This window comes from Patiria miniata, unplaced genomic scaffold (genome assembly GCF_015706575.1).
Source record: "Patiria miniata isolate m_02_andy unplaced genomic scaffold, ASM1570657v1 HiC_scaffold_21, whole genome shotgun sequence".
Taxonomy (NCBI): Eukaryota; Metazoa; Echinodermata; class Asteroidea; order Valvatida; family Asterinidae; genus Patiria; species Patiria miniata.
Window position 1 is genome coordinate 292,203 of NW_024037060.1, and position 24,067 is coordinate 316,269.

A 24,067-nucleotide genomic window follows, 5' to 3' on the forward strand; every position below is an offset into this window, starting at 1 on the left:
ACTTTTGTTTCCTCAAATAAAATAAGACTGCAAAAAGCAAATGATCCTATCATAGAGCAAGGACCCATGTACCCATATCTTTGCCAATGCTACACAACATTACACTGCAAACATAGTGCAGGGGACGTGCTTCTTTATGTAAACCCCTAAACTGAGTGATAGGACTGACCTCACAATTAACACTAAGTATATACATGTACATGTATAATCAAGATCAATTTGCAATGTAATACCCAAAGTGTAAATAAAGAAACAGGAAAAAAAACTTGAACTGCAAGTGGAAGACAGAATTTCATTCATGGTCCAACAAATTTGTGGCAATTTGTTTTTGTTGTACATGCAAGTTAATTTGACTTGCAATACCCTCCAGGGGGTGGTAACCCTATCGCAGTCCGGGCATTATGGATCAGTGCACTCTCCAATGAATTGAAGGCCTTATTATTGATTGAAACTTTGACCATAGAGGGGGCCCCTAGGCTAACATATTCCTCTCCATTCTTTGGTCTGATTGTTACTTTTATCAGTCCTCCAAGCTGCTGTCTTCTTGGTTTATTTTGCAATTTCATAAAAATTAAATCATGTTCGGTCTTCCTGAGCCGCTTGAAACCCAAGTTACATGAAAAAAGAGAGTTTTTGGCAATGTTTCTCTCAAGAAGAAAAATTCATAGCTTAATCTGACGATGGAGGAATCTGACAGATGTTGGCTTGGACAAAAATGTCTTCTAAACACACTTTTGATCCAAGAAAACTTGGAAATTGGCCATTTGTTTATTTCATTTTTAGTTATTTATTTGTTTTTTTTGCGGGACCTGAAATAAATATATAAAATATAATATCCTATGAAATCGTCTTCTATCACTCATATTCTGAATTTATTGCATGTGTATAAAATATAATATATATAAAATAAATATGTAATAAGTATCAAAATGAGTTTCAAATACGATTCCACGTCGTTACAAACAATATTTCGTTTCAAGTTTGAAAAAGCCTGCCCTTAAATGTACAGCAAATATGATGAAAATAATGCAGCAGTTACGGATGTCTCAACTTTTTGTATACATGTACTTGGCTCTACTAAAAGTGCAGCTCAAAACTATGTTTTTACTACATCAAACCAATCCTTTTTTGTAATCTGAATGGACAGGTTTCAACATGACCTGGTTATTTTCTGAAAGATAAAACTTTGGAACAGATGTTGAATTCTTCCAAAGTCGAAAAGGATTCACTTTGATCCTTTGAAAAGTGATACTCAAGTTCAATTTGATCCAGGATTCCAGTGAAGGTAATAAAATACCCTGAGCTTCAGCATACATAGGACCTGTCCCGGATGGTTTTCACAAAGGCATTTCGGCCAGACAGATCTGAATGCACATTAATATCTCAAGGTCTTGGCACAGAATGCAAGTTGTTCTTTTATTTAATGAAGGATTTTATTTAATTCTTTAAATGAAAAGTTGTCACTCATGCATAACAAGCATCCGGTGGATTGGTTACAGGGTGTTTCTCAATCATAACAGTGATATCAGAAATTTGGGAGTTCCGAATAAAACAAGTTATGATAAAAAGGCTTCAATTCATCATCCAGTCAGAGATTGAGAAGCTGCAGGGTCTTTGAAGGCGTTGGATTAGCTGGATAATCTGGGATTAAGGGATGATGCAGTAGCTATTTCGGAATCTTGGTTAATCTGCCTGGTTCCTATAGCGACCAATCTCAGCCATGGCCATCATTCCTATCATGCTTTGCAAATCCTGGATCAACAAGACAAAAGTGCCAATTTTATGTGATGTAGCTGGGGGGGGGGGGGGTGTAAAGGGTGTAACAGCCTGCTTCGGATCTCTTGAAAGCCAGGGAAATTGTGAAAATCTCAGGCGAGTACAGAAAAAATTGTTACATGCATCAGACGGACAGGCATTTCATAATGACAATACATGTATAAACAATAAATGGACGTTTCCTTGTCCAAGTAATATTTATTGCCCAGATTCATTTCAAAGGTATGAAAAAAAATTCTTCTGAAAAGACAATGTACAAATGAGTCACCTGAATTTACAGTATAAATAAATATCCAATTTACATCAACAACAATCAAAGCTTCTTCAGTTTGATTTGCTAAAAAAGAAAAAAAACCAATCTACCAAAACAGTGATTTTTCCGTAGACATGTTTACAATTTTTCTATCTCATATACAATAACAACAGCAAGTCTTTCCTATTATTGATAAAGTAAAGTTTGTCGGCTATAATATGATCTACAAATCATTTTGCCATCATTTTCATACTTCCAGCTGCAGTTACATGTATACAACTATGTTTTATTTTTAAAATATCTTATTAAGTCTCCACACATTTCGTCACATGATGGCAATTGTTTGAGTTGTTGGTTTGAAAAATATACTTCAAAATAAAAACAATGTATTTCACAAGAATGAAATTTACATGTTTCTACACACCTTTGTATATACATGTAATAGAAAACTACATAAAACCATTGGCCCTTTTCAATAATATTTTCTTGAAAGATAGATTTAGTGGTCTGCATCTTCACCAACTACACACAAATCAACTTAGGCCTATACTACAGCTACATCTAACGAAAGTTTTTCAAAATGAACATGTGCAACAAATTTATAGCAAACACGAACAACACATAGAAACAATATTTATCATGTCTTTGAAACATATACTGTAAATGTAGCTAATAATATTAACATATTTATAACAATACAAGTTTTCCCCTTTCTTTTAAAAATCTTTTCTTATGTGAAAACAAAGGTCTTAGATTATTCACATGCACACATAAATACTCCCCCACAACAAATTAATATTTACAAAAGTAATATTCTCATTACAATTGAATAATCACAAAGGTGAGGAAGAAATAAAAATACGATGTGGCAAATGCCATCAACATGGAATGCCAATTTCAAAATACTTCAGAAAGCGTGTCAGGATGTATCTTAAGTATCTACACCACAAATGTTTTTATGATAAGCTGTCTATCATACAGCTTTTACAGCTATAGAAAGTGACTTCAGATGTAAAAAACCCCAGAGTTGAATAGTGTGACCTTCTGTCTTGCAAACTGACACTAATTTCAGCAATGTTTACCACAAATCCCTTTTAAAGACATAACTCTCTAACTACTGAAACTCTTCCAATATACGGATTTCCAGAACATTTCAAAAATTGAACAGGAAACAATCTTGAAAACCCTCAAAATGTTGGGGGCTTCGTTTATTGATGCCAACATCTTGAGAGTTCATTGTTGTGAAATCGCTCTAGTTTTGTGTCAGCAAGTCAAACATGTATTAAAAAGGAAGAATTTTCAGTAAGAACCCGAGTACAGTGACCAGTGTTGAATCAAACGGTAGGAATGTGAATGTGTACAAAGCAGGCTGTTCTACATTGTTGTTCATTTTTTAAAATGCTACATGTAATACATAAGTAAAGTTTCTTTATTTTGTCTTCAGTTTGTCAGTTCCTAGCAGTGACCACACCCTATAGATCACACCCTTTCAACCTAAATAAAGACAAATCAATTTTCTTGAATAAGGCTTATGATTTAATTCACAATGCTTAGGATTTGTCAGAAACTAGCAACTTTAAAGCAATACTTGAGCTGTAATCAAAAACACCTCTGCATCATGTAAACTGAAATCATATCTTTACATTTACTGTTCACTGCCAGAATTAGCTTATGATGTTCTCTCACCACCAATGTAACTATCATGTGTGCATTCTTCTATTATGCATCTCAGTACAGATCTGACGGTTTCAAAAAAATTTGGGGGGAGGGGGGTTGATCCACGCAATTTTGATTCACCTAACACATGCAGTCTAAAATTACTTGCTGCTCTATCTATTCAAAATTCACAGGGAGATGGAGTCTTTCAGACATTGCACGTATCAATTCACTGTTTTCTTGCCAGCTACTGTGTGATTAAAACCAACAGAGTGCGTTCTACAATGTCCACAGACAGACTGACGCTGGATCAAGTTAACCCGAACCCAGTCCAACGCGACAGTGGAACACTTGTGCTGCATTGCCTGTTATTAGCGCGCACCGACAGTGCCACATCTGCAGAACATTAATTACTTTGGAACCAGAGATGATAGCGCACTGCATCGGATTTATCAAAAATAAGTTGAAAAAAAAAACATTGAATGTTAAAATTATGGAAGTTTGGATTGGGAAAAGGAGATTGTGTCAATGATTAGCCAAAATTAATCCAAGAATGGAAGTCATTGGTCTATTGAGGGAAGACTTTTTGCGTAGGAAGACTACAGTCGAGTCTCGTTAATACAAACTCGTTCGGACCTAGCCAAATTGTTTGTTATATCAGAATTTTGTACTAAGAGGAACATCAGTCCCATTCATTGTGCACATAAATGCACAGTCGGGACTAAGGCTTTATGTTTGTTATAACCAGAATTTTGTATTAACAGAGTTTGTACAAACGAGATTCGACTGTATTTATTTTCTGGTTTGCATAAAATATAGCTTGCTGTTTCCATCTGTAAATTGGCCATGGTTCTAGAGTAGTGGTGTGATTTGTCGGCTTTTTCTGTCAGAGGTGAGATTTTTCAGGATTTTTCCTAGATTCCTTTTTTGTTTTAATCCCCATTAAAATATGAAATTCCTGAGATTTTACAAAATGTACCATAAAAATTCAAACCCTGACAGGGAACATGGTGATTGTGTCCTTGGGCAAGACACTTTACTACAATTGCCTCTCTCCTGGCAAAAATACCTACATGTATTAAGAAAATACAAAACCTAACTGAGGCCGCAACCTTATAAAGACCTGATCAGGCTTGATCTCGAATGACGTTAACGACCCTATTTCTGGATCCGGACAAATTGAATTCTTGGCCCGACAACTGACAAGAGCATCATGCCATGTACATGCACATTGTGCAGATGTACGTATGTACCTTGTATGAAGTGAATAAATTGAGAACACTCAAGACAGGTATGTCTAGCATCTGCTGAAATTTCTCTTGCATCCAACATGTCTGGACTGACTAAACAACAAGAATATATTGAAACTGGTGCTCAGAAATCTATACTTTTCAAGAGTGTGTCATTTCAATAGCCAAGACTGCATACATACATGTATGTGCAGATTGCAACACCAACCTTTAAATTAACATACAGACACAATAACTATTCAACTAACAACTGAAAATAGAAGTACATGTATTTTACATGTACATGTGCTTACACCTCAGTACATGTACATGTACATTGTAGAAACTGATTATAGGTTGGGTAGGGGGAAAGAACACCCGTCTTCAAATTTATGATTAGAGATCCACCCCTAAATGACCGAAACTGACGTGATGTCTATAAATTTCTTCAGCCACTCCCAGCAGATTCAGTCAAATCTCAGTATTTCAGAACTTATTCTCCTGGTGTTTATGTAGAAGCGTCCACATTTTTTTACTAACTGAACAAATAACTTTATTATCCATATTACATGTATAATAAATAGTTGTAAAACTTGATATGTATGTATATGAGCCCTTTCTCAAAAGAAAAATATTTCAAAACAAAGTCTTAAAACTTAAATCTGAAGGGACAATGCCAACAGATGTGTACGTACAAATTAGATGCCAAAAAGGCATGTAAACTATTTACAGAGAGTTGTGTTAACAGTGTCTTTATGTACATGCATTTGTACAGTGAGCATCTTGAACATACTTGAGTATTAAAATGACCTGTGACTACTCCATTTCAAAATTTCAGATATTTCTAGACTTGTTACCGATGTATTCACTATGACCTCCATAGCAAAGGTTATCTGCTTGACGACTCTTTATCTGACAACCGAGAGTGGTTACAAGTATGCATCGTCATGCTGCAACCATGCCACACAACTTCAACTTCCAGAATACTTTTGAGGGTTATTCACATGACTTCCAAAATACCAATACACAAACAAAATATAAAAACTAGGAAGTATGTAAACTACGTAACCTACAAATCGTTCACTTGGTCACTTGGGAATGCTGACTTCACATCCATTTTAATGATTGTCATAACAAAACAAAACAAATAATATAATTTAATAATGTATGGCCTTATTTTGTTCATCAGGGAAACACTGTGCTATGGACACAAAAATATGTACACAAAAATATACATTTCATATAAAACATTTAAATGTAAACTTTTAAAAGTCATGGTATTCAGTTCAGTTCGTTACAAAAAACAAAACTCATGCTTTTCAGTTTTTAAACAAAGAATGTGTTCCTATTGCCTTTTCTTTTAGTGCGAGTGGAAAATGTTGCATCTGCAGTTAATATATCATTTTTATTTATTTCTAAAATTATACTGTTAAATAAAATGTTTTTGTTAAGTGTATTTGAAGGTGAATCTCTCACACATTGTTCACCCCAATGTCTGAAATCTCCCCTTTTTTGCACACGAAGTCTGATATTTGCATTTGGGGGTCTCAAATTCTACAAATCACTGCACAAATTCCTGATATTTCCTCCAAAAGGAAAGTCTTCCATTGTTCTAAAGAAACATAGTGTAAAGTCTTCGTAAAGTTGTTACTAGTTTTGTTTCAATTTTTTAAAAAGAGGATATTTCATTCTAGCTGCATGCATGCTTAGTGGCACGGTGAATTTGGACACTGATCTGTCACCATCCTCAGTCCGAAAAACATCCGTGTACACATTTCTTTCATCACGGCAGACAGATGACGTATTTCCCTTTCAGTATCTCATCTTGCACATCGTCGCTGGATGTTGCAATTTCGGCCTGCACGGACAACACTGCGCAGGCAAATGTAAGGAATGTGGCCGCAGCGGCAACGTAGAATGCCCAGCCCAGTGAGCATGCTCCAAACTGGAAGGGGGCGGCGTCCATACCGCAGAGCTCGGTGACGGCATCTGAGCCCCAGCCCGCAGGGTACATCACCAGACCCAGGAGAATCAGAAGACCTGGAGAAAAAGATTGGAGGACGAGAGAAGAGTCGGATTATATTGATGGAATTTTAGTCAAAAGAGAAGGTGGTGTTTTGGGGTTTTCAAAGAGAGGCTAACTAATTAATCTGCCATACACAGCAGAGTCAAACTTTTCAATGTCAAGAAAAACAGAGTGTCGCAGAGCACAACATCTCTGACCATCTTGATCCAAGTTGGATTTAGATTTTGTATCCCTAATGCAGCTGGTCCCCATACAATGATCTCACTGGATAGCGTGTTGGCCAATCCGAGCTGTCCAAACAAGTGAAGCTACACACTGGTTCCCAATCCCTCCATTCAAATGCGGGGAGGGAACCAGTCTCAACCATTCTCATTGTTCAAAAGTATTAAAATAGAGACCTAAAAGTATATTTTATAAAAATTACCATTTTTTTTCACGGTTGAACAAAGAAATTGAGTGGAGCAGGGTTTGAACCTGCGACCTCCGAATTGCCTTTTTTTCCTAAACAAAAATTTTATAAAAAAAGCTGTTTTATTGCCAGTTTGATTTCTTGAAGCAAACATATCAATTTGTTGAGTAAGAAGTGTACATGTATGTTAATTCAATAAAAAAATGTTTCTATACAAATACAACAAAAATGTGGGTTGTTCTTGGACAGTGGGCTTTCTAATAGCCAATGGGCTTTCCCGATTTTTAAATGAAGATCAGTGGTCCTGATCCCTAGCATGCAGGGTTAAGCTACCGGTACTGAGGAGGCAGAGGGCACTGTCAACAAGATGAATCAAACTCAGTCATTGGAACTTGAGGCACCCACGACACAAGACATTTCCACCACATATGTACCTCTCCTGTGCTACAAGCTAAAGCGCACATGAGACATGCTTGGAATTGTTCAGGGTTAATTTTTCAGATTTCAAAGTTAACAAGACTGGATTTGAATCCTGGACAACCTTGTCAGGGACTGGATGAAAAACAGGAATAAAATACTGAATCCTGGACAACCTTGTCAGGGACTGGATGAAAAACAGGAATAAAATACTGAATCCTGGACAACCTTGTCAGGGACTGGATGAAAAACAGGAATAAAATACAAATCCAGTCTGGGACGAAGACTACAAAGGCCAGGTACCGGTACATTATGATGATGACATCTGTGGCCAAATTGTTCATCGTCACCATCACACCACCTTGCTGCATGAGTGACCACTGATTACCACCCATCGCTACGGTCACCAGATACCAGTACAACCTGTATGTAAACCCCAAGCCATCAATACACACAAATTAATAATAAGCCCTGAGCTTTCTGGTCCATCAAGTGAAGTCTCTATGTTACCGAACACCCGGCAAATATCGCTCATTAAACAACCGGTCGGGCTTTTGATGTTTGCAGTTTCTCCTCAATCATTACAGAGAGTTTTTTTTTTCTGAAGGAGTTTACCCAGGCAGGTTATTACAGCTGTAATGGAACCCATGGTCTGGTCTAGTTTCAGTCTGGCAATTTGTCATGGAGTTGGAATTCATTGCTGGGTATGTGTTTTGATTGATTGCCTCATAGGGACCAACAATGATAGAACTGAACTGTATTTGAGTTAATTCTGGACAAACAGGTGTAATGACTGAATGGCAACCTGCTTTGTCTTGACAGATGTGCAAGGTTCATTTCCATAAGTGCTTTCACACAAGTTTACAGTATTGGGGTGGATCTTTTCTACATGTATGTACTTAACTGTACACAAATTATTACTAAACTCAATAGTAATAAAACACTGCAGCCTTGTAGGAACAGTATGCCTACCACGCCCAACATTATAAAACTTCTTGTTTTTGCTAGTACTTTGCAAACTGTCCATTATAGATTAATACTAGGGCCTACACTGTACATATTCTCCATAACTCAAAGAACAGAACAATGTACAACAGCAGATTAATTTTCCAAATTCATATTTGCAAGTAATTTTGCTTTAAAAAAAATTACATTCTACCCGGTATGCCCTTCGCATCATATTATATTCTATGCCCTTCGCTATGTACACAATGCTCATGTACAGTGTTCATAAACAAATGTCATGTGAGATGCAACACTTAGATGATACTCCAGTGTCTGGAAATGAGTCCTGCTCCAAGAACAACACAGGAAAAGCATGTTGATCTTATTTTTTGTGTTTATCTGCTGGGGTGGCAATGTCAACATCCTACTTCTGGTGATAATTTTAGTTGCCTGGGAAAGGAACACCCGAAAACTCATAAATGTTCAGTCCTCAGCTGATATTTCACTTCATTGCTCTCTTGAATTGTATTGTAGCAAGTATCGTTAATTTCTGTTAGTGGGACGGATAGAGTTGCATCATGTGGAAATTGGAAATTGAGGAGGATCAACATTGACTAGGCGCGCTTCATTTCCTGTAATTTAACACTCCACTCCCCAGATTTCCTTTCATTTTGACACAGATCTGAGCAAACATTGTGATTTTGGTCGACATTTTGAATGTCAATAATGTGACACTTAATTGTATCAAGGAACTGAGAGTGATTTACATGTAGCTGGGTTGAGATGCTGAAACCAGGAAATTCAGATTGACCGTTATCGTGCTGAAACATTAACTTGAGAACCTATTATTGGCCCTGTCCAATTAAGTGACTTCTATACATACAAATATTTGCAAGTAGAAATTGCCAGGAATGGACATAACCCATGGGTAAATGGATACAGTTCTGAGTTGGCAATTGGCGTTGAAATGATTGGAAACTAAGGAGGCTCAACATTGACTAGGTGCGCTTCATTTCCTGTCATTTAACACTCCCCTCCCAGTGATTTCCTTTCATTTAGACACAGAACTGAGCAAACATAGATGCCTTAAAGCTGTGATTTTGGTAAACATTTTGGAGTCAGTAATGAGACGCTTACAGGAATTGACAGTGATACAGTGTACATGTATGTTAGGCTGGATAGAGATGGTGAAACAGGAAATGATGATGGTGTTCAAATGTGGCATTATCTTGCTCAAACATTTCCTTGATTGATGTGAACCCGTTCCATGCTAGTACTACTACCGGTAGGTTTATATTATTTCAACTTGATAGTAGAAACTGCCAGCAATGCACAAACATTTCGAGGATTTGGTTTGGGGTTGCGGTTGGGGGTGACTTCTTTTTTAAAGTGGTTTTATTTTTGTCTTTCATAACTTGTAAACGAGTAGGGGGTGCACAGATATGGAAGGACCCATGTTCCTTCCTCCATGGTTGAGGCTAGGACTGTTCAAATGCGATGATGTGTGGTCCTCCACCCTAGTAATTTTGATTTACAATTACATCTGCTGTCCCATGGGGGGGGGGGGGGGCCCTAGGGGCAGAAAAGGGAGCGCTCTCTTACAACAATCAAATCGGAGGTGGTCCATGCATGGGCACTATGGTTTATGATGTGTAGGTGTACCAGCCATATTTCACATGCAGGAGGAAGGATGTGACCACCTGTTTAGTGCTAAGCTTACACACCCTACAGGGACCCAAGACTCACACAGGCAAAAAAACCCTCAAAACTTTTAATTTCCACTTGCTCTGTCCTATCCCCCCCCCCCCCCCCCCCACTACACAAACCAGTTCAAATACGTGTGTATCCCCTTGAATCCTGGTGGTAAATGCATCAAGCATGAAATGTCTTCTGGGACTTTTTTTGCGGGCAGGTGCTTGGGATTAACATTTAATTTCAGAAGGGGTCAAAATGGGGTCAGATTTTTTTTATAGATTAGCCAGGTGTGCTTTGCTGACCAGGTTTTGGAATTTGAGTACGATAAATTCTTCTGGAACACAACTAGGTTTATGTGGGACACAACAAGGAAAAAAACCTGACTTTTTATATTTACCAGTAATTGTAACCCCTGTGTACATGCACTCACTGTACATGTTTGTATGACATATGAGGACACACCATGCTCTCCAAACTTTTGAAATTCCTGTAGGCACTTATAGTCAATATCAATTATGCCACAGTCTTGAAAGCATTCTGTTTTCTGATATCTTGGCTCCTCTTTCAATTCAAACCTTTTGCATCATTTGCTATTCCAGAGTTTCTTCTGGGATTTCTGCCTTTCCTGCTCAACAAAAATCCACACGTGTATGGCTTCTCCCCCTTGGGTGAGCCCCCAAAAAATCTCTCACTCATCAGGCTTAAAAAAAAAGAAAAGAGTAACCATGGAGATAATATGAAGGCGGTTACTATGGTATTGGGCATTATCAGACCCACTGAGACAATGTTGCCTAGCAACAGTGAAGATAAGACTCTCTCGGACCTCTGAAGGGTTGGAAAAAAAGACAACGGCATTGTGAGTGATATGTCAAATTGCACAATAGTCAATTACCATTGTTTCATTTTTTTTTATCATGAATTTTCACTCTACCTTCTACATGCATGGTAAATAAAGGCCATAATTGGGTACTGTACATGTATGATGTAGTGTTACCGCTATGGCGAAACAAATTGCACTCTGGTCAATTTGGGGTTTTCGATTATTTTCCCCAATAGGCCTACTGTTTCTTGCAGAGGTCTCGAAATCTGAACTTCCGAAAAAAATTCCAAAAATGGGTAAACTGAGCCACCTTTTATCTGAACTCTGTGAAGCAGCCTTTGCTTGACCATGGAGAGGTATTCCTCCATGGCTTGACAGACTTAAAGGGAATATACAACATTTGCAAACATCGAAAAATAAAACTACCAAGTTTTTGCGAAATACCTTAATAGGATGTTGGTAAATGACAGTCTAAAGCATCCTGTAAAATTATGGCACCTGGTATACTGTCATTTTCAAGAAAAGTGGTATTTTTGTATCAATTTCCAACGCTGATCGGCCGATCAGCGTTGGAAACAACTGGCTTTTTTTCAAATACTGGCCCCAATTGACCATCGCACTTGTTTACAATCGATTACAAACCTATGAACGGGTACGAGCCAGCTAGACTGGTTCCCTAACCTTACAATTCCCCAATGTATGTAAACTGCTCTGTTTCTTCTTATATGGAGTCAGGGAACCAGACTAAAGGAAAATGATGGTTTTTCTTGGTTTTTATAGCATTTTCGAACCCAAAACCTCCAAAAAGTCAGTGTAACTATATTTGCTTTATATTTCCAACCCCCCAATTCCAACCATTTCTGAAAATTACAGCAAAAGCAAATGATGTATATTCCCTTTAACAGTGCCCAGGGCAGTCAGAAAAGGAAACTGTTTACAAAAACCTTGGAAAACAAAATAGGGCTGAAACCAAAACAAAAGCCTTTAGGTATTTCTAAAAACCACTTCAGTCTGAAAACATCTGACCGCATTGTTATTGTTTAGTATGCGCATCATCTTTTCAGAGAAGTTTATCAACCACAACAGTGCCTTCAATTGTTCCCTACAATAGTTCAAATAAGTCTGTCCTTGGCAAAACTACAGTATCAGTTAAAATTGCACTGACATTTCATTTTACAGTTGGTTGTCAGTTAACTTAAAAGCAAGACTCATGAACATTGTAAAATCAAATACATGTACACTGTAACATACATAACATCCCATAATGGGAGACTGCTTGCAGTATTGATCCAGAATTCCAGATCCAGATCCAGAAATAAGTGGTTATACTGTTTTGCAGTTTACTCCTCAAAATAAGTTGCCTCTCCCCAAACCAAACATTCACTCATCCTGTTGCACAATGTACAAAACAATGTACACATGTATGTACACGTTATGTGATGTTCTTGTACATGTATCAGTACATGTATAATGTACATGTGTCCTAGTTACCGATTACATTATGCATTGTTGAGCAAGTTCAGGTGAGGACTATGGTTAACCATAGTTTTACTAACTTCACTTGAACGCAGGATGGTTGAACAACTTCAGCGACTATTTTGAACGGGACCCTAGGGCACGATTGCATCACTGGTTACCAAATACATGTAGACACGGGGAGCTAGGACCAAGACGTTTTGTGACTACTGACTAGAGGCGTTTGTACGTCACAGGCATTTGATAAATCAACTACTAGTCAACTAATGGTCCTCCCAGAACTTGCTCATTGTTGAGTTGGTTTGTGGATGGTCTGGATCATACCGAGAACATATGAAACAGGAAGTCAATTTCCAAGCATTTCCAAACTATAGAAGACTTCTGGTAAAAGCCGCAGACTATCTGTATCACCAATAGTTTCCTGCATTGTCAACTCCAGTTTTGTTAACCGCAGTCACTCCTAGGCCATTAACCAGATGGTTACCGAGTTTAAATTGGGCAATACTATGCTTGAACCCATTTTCAGACCAATAAAAGTTACTTCAACAGCATGGTTGGGTGAATATACCGGTGCACACATCTCACACTGGGATTGCTGAACAAATTTGGTCAAATTGGTCCATTTGGAAATTGAAACCTTCAGCAATAGCTGGTAAAAGACTGAACAATTAAAGCTAAATGTACAACATAAACCTATACGTTTAAAACCCTCCAAATACATGTAGTTATCCAGTTGGCCTATACAACTGCCACTACATGACTTAGTTAACTGCATTTGTATGTACAGTACAAATGTGTAAAAGCAACTGTTAAGTTCTGGCTTGCCATCGCAAAAAGAAATTTCCCTTTCAGGTACCCCCTTCTCAAACCCCAATAAAATATTGTCCCTCTTTCAGGTTGAAGTCCACAACTTTTTTATTACTGTACTTTTTGTGACAGTCTGTGAATCACCACTTCAGGCCTGAAAAAGCACTTGATGAAAAGGGATGAGGTCATTTCAGATCAAAGGGTCAACACAAATCAAACAGTGGGAAAAAATATACTCCCCCAAAAGTCTGATTATTTTCCCACACAAATTTCTCGGGCTAGGCTTAACTTTAAACCCACGCATTGGATTGGGTTATAGTACCACACACACTACCCAGAAGCAGTCTACCATACATGTACACAAAATACAGGCCACATGACTAGTGTGATATTATAGCCAAACTGTATGACTGTACTGTACTGTAGATTGCTGTGGTGGGGTTCTCCTGGCTGAACAACAAACAGAGGATGTTAAACCCACCAGATTTAGTATTATTAGTCATCAGCAAACTAACTTTTTCCTTGAAAAGTCTTTGTTTACACCCTGTCAAATCTTGTTGGGGTACACTGACTATAAGGTCGTTGCTCTTAACAATGTTTAAGTGAGAATGTTCATCTTATAAAAAAATATAAGAGTTAAAGATTGTCCTAACTTTAAGTACCGGTATAAACTTGGGAAAAAAGCATTGACTTCTGGTTGGCACTTTAAAGGATTTATCATTAGGAAAATCTCTGCACATCAGAACAAAGTGAGTAGTGGTTCACAATTTATGTAAAGAATTTAATTCCCAATTTTGTTAGCAATGTATAGCCCCCCCCCCTCCAAAAAAAAAAGGACAATGACATTTCATTCTTAATTTCATCAACTGTGCCTGTTTTTCAATAAAACTACCCCAGTGAGAGTACACGTACAAGTATAAACTTGTATTTTGTTTGAGTGAGTTTTATTGTGCACTGATAGTGCTTCAGAGGTCGTAGATTAAGTCCTGCTCCACTCAATTTCTTTACTGAGGAAAACATTGAGTTGTATGAGTAAGAATATGAATGAGTGCAAAAATGATTCAGCATGTAAGGAAAAGAGTGACAACATACAAAACTCTTTCTGATCACTCACCTGCGATTGCTTGTATAAGTCCCGACACCGTGAAGAGGCTTTTCTTGCAAATACTCTTAAAGCACATCGTGAAGACCGACACAACGGCAATGAAACCAAGAATGGCTACACCAAGACAGTAGAGAACAACAGTCACCATCCACAACCAAATAGGCAACTCAAAGAAACTGGCGATCCAGGCACATTCCTCAGCTCTGGACTGCTCACCGTTGTTGGTCACGTAACGCAGAGTGTTCATCGAGTACCGCTCTGTACATAACGTCAGTAATCCCACCTTGGAACTCTGTGTGATTAGAATGTCCGAGTCCGGTCTGAGGGAAGACTCTGTCGTTGCGTTTTGCGATGACACGTCTTCGTTGGGTGTGGTTGAGGCGTAGGCGGCCGTGAGAGGCCGGTCGTCGCGGAGCAGCCAATCCGGGTTGATGATGGCAAAGACGTGCATCACAACGATACCAATACTGACCACAGTCCAAAGCAGGGAGCGTATTGTCACTATCAGATAGCACATTGTCAGCTTGGGGTATGTTTGCTAGTACCTGAGTAGAATCTGAAGTTATGAAGCTGTTGTCAGTCCAACATGAAGTTTGATCTCTTAACCAATAAATCTGTCCCTCATGTTACATTGGCAAGCTTGAGTTGAAGAATCACAATCCAGGATGAACATTCTGCAGTATCAAAAAGAAAAGTATTTTATAAGTCATTAAAACTGTCACAAATAGCCTTTACAACAAGTTATCATACAACAACGTGTAGAATATAATTACAACGTGTAACTGATAATTGGTGCAGAAAAGCATTTTTGGTCAGAAAAACACAACATTGAACACAACAACGATCTCTTTACTGAGTTTGCAGAAGTACGAATAAGTAAATGCATAGAGCTAGTGCTTGAGAAGACCATAATGCATTGTCACTGTGAACTGGAAAATACCAGCTTTCCAGCTTATTTTTATTCAATGAAGTCATCATCAGATTTTTCATGATAAACCTATGACGTACAGCATATCACCACTTCCAGCTGTCTCAGCACAGCTTTTGCTCCAATTGTTCTGATTGCCTAGTACATTGTCAAAACTAGACAAAGGCATTCAGGATGTCTCTGTCAACTCAACCATATCAAGATTCCAGAAAGCACTGAGTGACACAGAATGAATCCAACCCTTTCCCGACACATAAAAAGCTTTGCTATGAATGAATACATTCCTGCGGTGACCCTTTTTATATTATTTGGATTGGGAAAGCCATTTTTAGAACTAATTTCTTGAAAAGATTTCTTTGTACCTGTACTTGGCCATGATTTGATGACAATTATCTTTCACAAAAGGAAGTTTTAAAAGAACATTTTGGTCTGCAATGCTTGGCAAACCCCATCAACAACACACAAACTGCTCTGGAAATCTTGGCAAAAAAACCCCAACTTTTGTGACTGTGTAAGGCAAGGGTTTCCAACTTTTCCCAATCCATTCAACAGCTGGAGGGGAAAGTGTTCATGACGCAGGTTTGAATGAAACGCAACCCCTGGCACAGTCTGTTGATGAATTGCTGCCTACAATCTCATACCACAAACTTTCAGTTTAGTTTCAGGGGAACCTTTCAGGATCACAACGTCCTTCAACCACATGCTGAATTTGTGTCAAGCAAAGTGTCCCGTACTTTTAAATCTAGGCATACTTCAGTAAACCTTCTTCTAAAGATCTGGCAACATTTAGGCCTGTCATATGACAATCTAGGTAAACTGTGATATGAATTTTGGAAAAATAATTCATAAATATACAGTAATCCCGAAGATCACTTTTCCCGCCATTTCTTCCCTGGGGCATTTTATTTTATATGCGGGCAATGATGCGGAAACTGCAAGCTGCAGAATGTATACAAAAGCAAAAAGTTCAAGGATTGGCAACAAAGTCAGCAACTTGAATACGTGCAGAAACACAAAACACTAGTTCTACATTTGTACCTCCATGAATGGTGTTAAGGGGAAAAATCAACTGTGTACCGAATCATATGAGTTTCAAGAAAAATTCAGTTATTGAGAACACCATTGGCCCAAAAAAGTTTTTTTGTAATTGTTTAATGGAAAAATATTTTTAAACTCAAACATGCAGTTTTTCAACTTCAATATTTTTTTTATCATTGTACTGTACTGTTAGACTTCAAGATGACAATATTTTTCTTTCTTTGTACAGCTCTACACACTATGTACAAAAGCTTCTGTGATAAATACATGTACAATGTACCGGAACCTCTGAAACAAATAATTCTGTTTCAAATAAATCAGACAACGTATTCTAGTACCAGATCTTCCCTGCTAAATTTCAGAACAAAGAAAACAAATTTTATCATTCACTACATGATGACAATCATGTTCATTGCTTTTAGTGTTAGGTTGGGACCACTCAGTTGAATTCAGTGGTCGTCATCTGCCCCATCTGCATGCCTTGAGCCAGTGCGTGCACACGTTATCACTTTGTAAGTTCGTAGCACCATGTTAAAAATACTTTTAGCAAGCCTTCACAAGTTGACCTCCACAAGCCCAACATATTGAAAACGTCTCCAAACTTGTTATCATATAGCAAACACTGATTTGTAATTAAATCAAGCGCACAACTTCCACAATATAAGGAAAAAAAAAGTATTTGGAACTATTATAAGTGGTGCCATTGAACTGTGTGAACCCACACAGATTGAGCAAACACATCATACAATGATTTTACCTTCTGCACTTTTGAGAGACACAGCTTTCCCCCAAACTGGCCTTGGGGTTTTTCAAAAACACCCCCCCCCCCCCACACACACCTCTTGTCCTTAGGGGTTTGTATCGTACCAATGGATATCAGTACCTCCCCCCCCCCCTCCCCAGTTAATCCCCCTGGTCATATCCCACCACTAATCACGCTAATTCCCAAGCTGTATGGTGTGGCTAATCCTGCTAATCGGATCTGGTACCTGACTGTGCCTCAAGGCCTTCGATTGCGCCCCTGTTTCGTGAGTTAGTGAGAGACTTAAACACTCTCATGACATCTGTCGGCTCGCCTCAAAGGAATACAGGAAGCTCATAAACAAATATTATCCCTGAAATCACCTTAACATGTATCCCCCCCCCAGTAAAAGGTTACTATAAACACTCTTTTCCCTAGGCTATTTGTTTAATGCGTTATAATTTCCTCCCCTTAAACCAGCAATTTGCCTCACCTCAAACCATGAATTCTGTTCAAATAAAATGCGGAAATATAACAAAAATTAACAATTACCTTTGTCTTCTAAGAAAATGACATGATGCTGTTGATCAAGAAAACATTCTTTGGTACAAACAAGCCACACAAGGAGATTTGGTAAATTCTTTTGAATTGGAACTAATTCGTTTTATAAGTCTACATACTTTAAAGCCTTTTTAAAAGCCGCCCACGATCTTTAACAATTTTGCTTTTATTTATAACTGAAAGGAGTTGTAGGCCTACTGTTTCTACTCTAATAAAATTTTAAAACTTCATTTAAAGAAAAAAACTGTAACTACATAAACCATGCAACTGGGTTTGAAACACCTGCATGTTACTGACTTTCCATCCTTTTTTTTTGAGGGGGGGGGGGTCTTTTTTCCCAATGGTGGTAGGAAATCAATTATGGATATCCACTGATCTACAATCTGGAAGTACATTATGTACACATACATGCCCCACACTGTAAACTACAAATTTACCTGAATCTATCACGGTTTAATCAGTTAAAATGGTGAACCATTGAGCTTATATTTACCAAAAAATAACCTGGGGCACTTTTTGAATTCCAATCAAAAGCTGACAAAAGAGTGCCCAATACAGTTCAAATTGAAGACCACTGAAATTGAAAATGAGATGAATGTCTAGAATTTCAGGAAAGTGACAAACAATAGGCAATCTGCTCTCAAAATGAAAGGGCAAAACTAGTGCAGAACTCCTGTTTCAAAAAAAGGGAAAACATGCCAGGTTGAATGCATTTAGCCAAGGTATGTACAATGTACCTTGTCAAACTATACAGGTCTGCATTCATTCATTCAACTTCAATATGAAAGGTGGCCAGCAAATCCTTGGATTCAAGGTGTACAAACACTGCTATCACTGCAGCCATAATAATGAGTGTATACCCATCCACATCACAACTAACACCTTGACACTGAGCAGTGCCCGCAAGGACAAACAGAAGTGTGCTGTGATTTACTGTCTGTGACGGAGAAACACCAATAAACAGGACAACTCAAGAAAGAAATTTGAGATAAACAGTGGGTGAAATGAGAATAAAAACCCCTCACAATCATGAAATGCCCCCAAAACAGAAACAAAACCTGGCTGGAGGGACCCCCCCCCAAATTTCCTTTACCAATAATCACTAAGCAACTAAACTGAGTTACAGAACAAATCAACGATCTGAGTGAATAAAGTTCAGTGATGCCCTTACTGGTACACTATTGATTATCACAAAAAATTTACATGTACAGACATACATTGTTTATAATTTTATAAATCTGCAGGATTAGTCCTCGTTTTCACAGTACTTTTTAGAGTTAGACAATATAAGTCTTCAATGTCATGCCCACTTACATCAATACCTGTGTGTACTTTGATCTATTGATTCTAGGATCCTTACCCGAGCTGAGGTAGCACACACACGTATGCAATAACAAACAATAAACATATCTACCGGGTATCTATTCTGAAAACAAACAAATCGGTTCGGTTAGGTCACACATTCAGAATTCGTTTTAATTTAAAAAGACACGACAGACCTCTAATTTAACTCATAAAAAAATTCTTAAAGGCAAAGAAATTACAAACAAAGCCAACCTTGTCAGAAGCAAACTCCATTCACTCTGTATTGCGTCGAAAACTGCGCTTGACTGAAAATTTCAGCATTGACAGTAACCGTACCATCCCAAATATAATTTGTTATCACTGCATTCAATTTCAAATAACTACAGTATGCATGGTACAATGAACAGCCTCCTCATACACTGTGCTGTCAGCAACACACTCGGCAAGCTACCTAGCTGTGTAGTGTGTACCACAGTTTGTGCATGGTTGATCCCGTGGTCAGTGATACCAAACGGAGAGAAGTATGGACCAATCAGGAGCCAGTTAATAATGACAAACCCTGCCCCCTCCAGCTGAATGGACTAGCCCGGCTCTCAATACAATGTGTACACTGTCACTGCAGGTGCAATTAAATTGCAAGTGTTTTACAGCAAGCCATCAAACACTTCTATGACAACACAGCTGAAAACATGGTGATCAACAAGATGTATGTATACTTGAACATGCCTGTGAAATTATAACCAGATGACTTGGCACATAGGCCTACTGTCAATTTTCTTGCACGTGTGATAATTTTCAAGGTTTGACTTCTTTTCTAATGGTCTGCCCTGCTCAAAATGCGCTTGGCTTTAAATTGAATGAAGTCTATGCATACACTGTGTTTGCATTTCATCTTCAGAGCATCACAGACCCTAGAATACCATCCATTCTATCGCTTCTCCCCATAATTGCAAATACCCTACGAGTTCCCTTCAAATTTTGCAGATAGTCGCCGAAGAAAGGCTCCGGTGAAAAGGCAAATATTTGACCATTGTTGAAATTTGCTCGCTCCAAATACTTCCTTTCTCCACCTTCTTCTGCATGGCTGGCCTCCAATAATTTCATTCTGCTCTGCTTGGGTGAGGGCGAATAGCTGATGAAACTTGAGACCAGGCAATGACATTTATACGACTGAGCAAACTGGAGGTATTCATAGTAATTAGTGAGAGTAGAAGCTGTCTCTCCCAGGCCAAACCTTTCCATTTCCTTTCCCCCCCCATATTTTCTTTCATAAACGGTCCATGCACTTTCTAAACAAACCGGTTCTACATGTAAATCTCATTACACTTGACTGAGCTTATATTCAAAATTGCCTCTTGACTGAGCAAAACAGTTTATGCAGTACATGTGTACGTGATTTAGCTTGTTTTTTGTGTGTGTTTACAACCTCAGTTACCTGACATATCTGAATATTTTGTGGCCAATTTGCTGAAATAAAAACATTTATTGCCACATTTGGACAAAAATTTAAAATAATACAATAAACCATGAAAACTGGATAATTTTTTGAAGTGTTACCATATGATAAACAAACAAGCAAATTTTCTTTTGATTTTACTGCACAACAAAACATGTCTGTCATCATTTTCTTTCTGTGCTGGGGTCTCATAACAGATCAGCCAAACCCATTACCCATGTTCTGAATAAACAATCCAGCTTGTAGATAAATCATTCTTGTAAACAATGGCTCTAAAACACTAATAATTTATCTTGTCTCTTGTTAGTAATTACTGCCCTAATTAATGCACAGTCGCCTCACAAGCTTTTCAATTGTTCATTTGTCTGAGGGATATCTCACTTCCAGGCCGACAATGGCTAATCAAGAGGCAACTGCATTAATTAAGAAACTCAGCCAGCTCTGAGAACACCAGGGGACCTAATCAATCAATCACGCACCAGGCTGGTCACGAGCTAATTGTCTCCACACTTGGTCTGTCACCTGACCCACATCAGTAATTAATCAACCAAACATGAGCCAGGCCCCTGGGCCCTGTTAAATGGCCATTTAAAGCCAGGCATTAAAAATGTGGCTTTTTCCCCTAGGATAAAAAGTGCAGGAACCTTTGGCTCCACTCTTCTGAGAGACATTTGCGCCTGCATTGGGTGGTGACTCAATGCAAGAGGGTGGGCCATGTTTGAAGCATTATTCCTTCAGAAAGTCAATCATTAAAATATAAATGCGTGGCATTTTTGTTTCATCTAATTCCAACTTATGGATTTTCATTTCTCATATAATTATAATGCAAAAAGGGATACTCCTGAATAACATTATCAGGCAGCTAATCATCCAAAATTTGTAAATTCACTGTTCCATAACTAAGCAATGTTAATTTCTGTTCAATGTTTCATTTAAAAGTGAATAACATTAAAGGAGAAAAATTCACATTCATGAAACGTGTCGGCTCCATGATGTCAAAAGTGGTTAACAGAGACTTTGTACCCAACATTAAAAAAACGAATAATCATCACCACAACTCTTATCCTGAGCGGTGAGTTAACAAAATGTACACATGTTCTTCACCCAAAACGTTCACTCATTTAGGAAATGAAGGTCCCTCTCACTTGCTGAGCCAAGTGATTTTGCACTCTCATCATATATTCCACAGATAAGACTTTCTTTCTGCTAAATTGTGATGGAATCTTGTTGAGAGATGTACTCTCTTTTCTGCTGGACTCTGGGTGTGTTAGCAGAGTTGCTTTTCAATTAGTTTACATCACCCTTTTTCGAACTGGCGCAGGATTACAGACGCCGACAATTCACAACCCCTCCACCGGGGGGGGGGGGGGGGGGGGGGGGGGGGGGGGGGGGTGGATGCAGCAATGAAGGAGAGTTAAAGGGGAAATCTCCGTCTCTCAAAAACATGCGTTTTTTCTGTTAGGACAGGTCTGAAACTTTTGGTAAATTTCCTCTTACAAATGTGTTTTATGGTGAAAATGAAATTTCATGCCTAGAACTCACATTTTAAAAAATAAACATAATTTAACTGTTCATTTATTGACCAGGGAGGTTGGCTAAGCGTTGACCCCTCCCCCTCCATCTGAACAATGTAAATTATTTACATACATGTACCCGGTATTGCTGGACAACATTTTGTATACATTTCCCTTCCCAAAATGCAATAATGTACTGAGCACAAACATACCATGCCTGCCACTTCAACCACACACAAGTGTGAAAATGACAGGGAAAAAAGCCATATGGTTTAGAGTAGCAAAGAACGCATGTAATCTCAGCTCCAAATCATGTAATAAATGACTGGCAAGCAGCCAAACTGGCTGGACTCGTGTGTGAAACTGCACTTTTTAATCATGAGCAGACCACTCCAACACCAAGTCACAAGCACAGCACTCAAAAGAAAATGGTACGAACCACTGGAGCTGGCATGGTTGGGGTTCAGTAAAATTAATCAAATACAGCAGCCATGCAGTTAACAAGACATACACGCACATAATTGCAGGAAATGTAATTGGCAAGTTAAAGGCTTTAAGTCTTTCAATAAACCTTCTCAAATAATCCCGATGAAAGTGAAACTTGAAAGGGAGTTTAGGCTTTTTAATGAGTATCGTGCATAGACAAAAAAGATGAACACAGTTAAATTTCAGATGCCACTTTTTTATTTGTACTAAAATTGTAGATCTTCAATGTGAAATAATTATTAACAAATTTGAAATGTTTCTCAGTGCAAAATTTGTGTTTTCATTCAATATGTAAGACAGGCCTCACAAATCTTTGTTTTTAATGTGGTAGTGTAAAAACAAAAACAAACTTATTGGACCTAGCCATGCCAGTTCTAGGCAGTATTTTCCTTGTCATTTCTTATTATCTCAAGTAGGCCTACTCCATCATGTCCATGAGAACTCCAAAACTCCTAATTTTATCCAAAGTCTTATAATATTAATAGAGGCCATTTCAACATTGACTTTTTTCCTTTCGCTCTCTTTCTGTCAATTATAGCCATTATCCATTAGAGGGCAGTAGTTTAGTTAACCTCTTGTAGATTCATTACTTAAGTTGACAATTGGTTGTTTCCCTCCACCATGTCTACTTCTAGAATTAGGAGGCACCTTTCCGTTATTTGTGCCTGATCTAATTCTAGATGTAGTTTTCCTCCAGAAAACTTCCACGTAGGATTAGAACTTATATATTACATTGTAACTTAAATAAAATACTGAAGTACATAACTGCAACAAATACCGAAACAAAAATTAAAGTTAGGTCTAATGATTCATAAATATGCACTGTACTGTAGGCCTACAATTACAAACAAATAATACATGACAAACCTTACCTGAAATCTTCGTCAAGAAAAATATGACAACAACCCTGTCGATCATTCATCAGCCAATTCGGGCAATAAAGACAGTATCCAGCCTATAGAGTAAAGAACCACGGTCCAGCCAGCTAAATAGTCGAACTGCGCTGACGAGACATCATCATCAACACACTGCGTGTTTTCTTCCAAGGAGAAGCGAATAGCGGAAGTGATCAACATCAGATTACGTAACCAAGTGGCGGGAATTGCCCCCAGGCCGACAAAGCAGCACGGTGAATCATCAAACTTACTCATCACTTTTTCCCTTTGTCCTGACGTCCACGACAGCACATCGACCCTGGGGCCGTCTGGCTGATCCGTAAAGTTTGCACAAGGACAGGATGTTATCATAATGCCGCCGTGTTGTCCAAAAGTTAAGTAATAAGTGTGCATGCAGCACGTGCGAAATTGAACGGTGCGATTCTGGTTTCTGAGACATGGATAGCGCCCTCTATTGAGACATGGCCGATTAAGACTGTACTGAAGATAGAAGACATTGCTTTCACAGTCAATTTGGAAATGTTTAT

The 24,067-nt window shown here is 38.3% G+C and overlaps 1 protein-coding gene across 3 annotated transcripts; it reads right to left on the reverse strand.

The window, feature by feature from the left end:
* Nucleotides 1-1,935: 1,935 nt before the first annotated feature.
* On the reverse strand, nt 1,936-23,991 carry LOC119729781 (LHFPL tetraspan subfamily member 2a protein-like). 3 transcript variants are annotated; one of them, XM_038202526.1, is made up of 4 exons: nt 23,792-23,991; nt 14,624-15,288; nt 4,473-6,954; nt 1,936-4,284 (listed from the first exon to the last, which is right to left on the reverse strand). In XM_038202526.1, the coding sequence occupies exons 2-3, from the start codon at nt 15,129-15,131 to the stop codon at nt 6,698-6,700; spliced, it is 765 nt and encodes a 254-aa protein (XP_038058454.1). In that variant the 5' UTR covers nt 15,132-15,288; nt 23,792-23,991; the 3' UTR covers nt 1,936-4,284; nt 4,473-6,697. The 3 variants fall into 3 exon arrangements, with proteins under 3 accessions (XP_038058454.1, XP_038058452.1, XP_038058453.1); XM_038202524.1 differs by having other exon boundaries at nt 23,517-23,991; XM_038202525.1 differs by lacking the exon at nt 23,792-23,991 and adding an exon at nt 19,441-20,145.
* Between the last annotated feature and the right edge of the window lie 76 nt (nt 23,992-24,067).

What these genes read in the sequence shown, in the direction of transcription:
- LOC119729781 (XM_038202526.1), bottom strand. Translation starts at nt 15,131, where the DNA reads ATGTGCTATCTGATAGTGACAATACGCTCCCTGCTTTGGACTGTGGTC. An exon ending in ACTTATACAAGCAATCGCAG is followed by an intron (nt 6,955 to 14,623) that starts GTGAGTGATCAG and finishes CTTTTTCTCCAG; the next exon opens with GTCTTCTGATTCTCCTGGGT.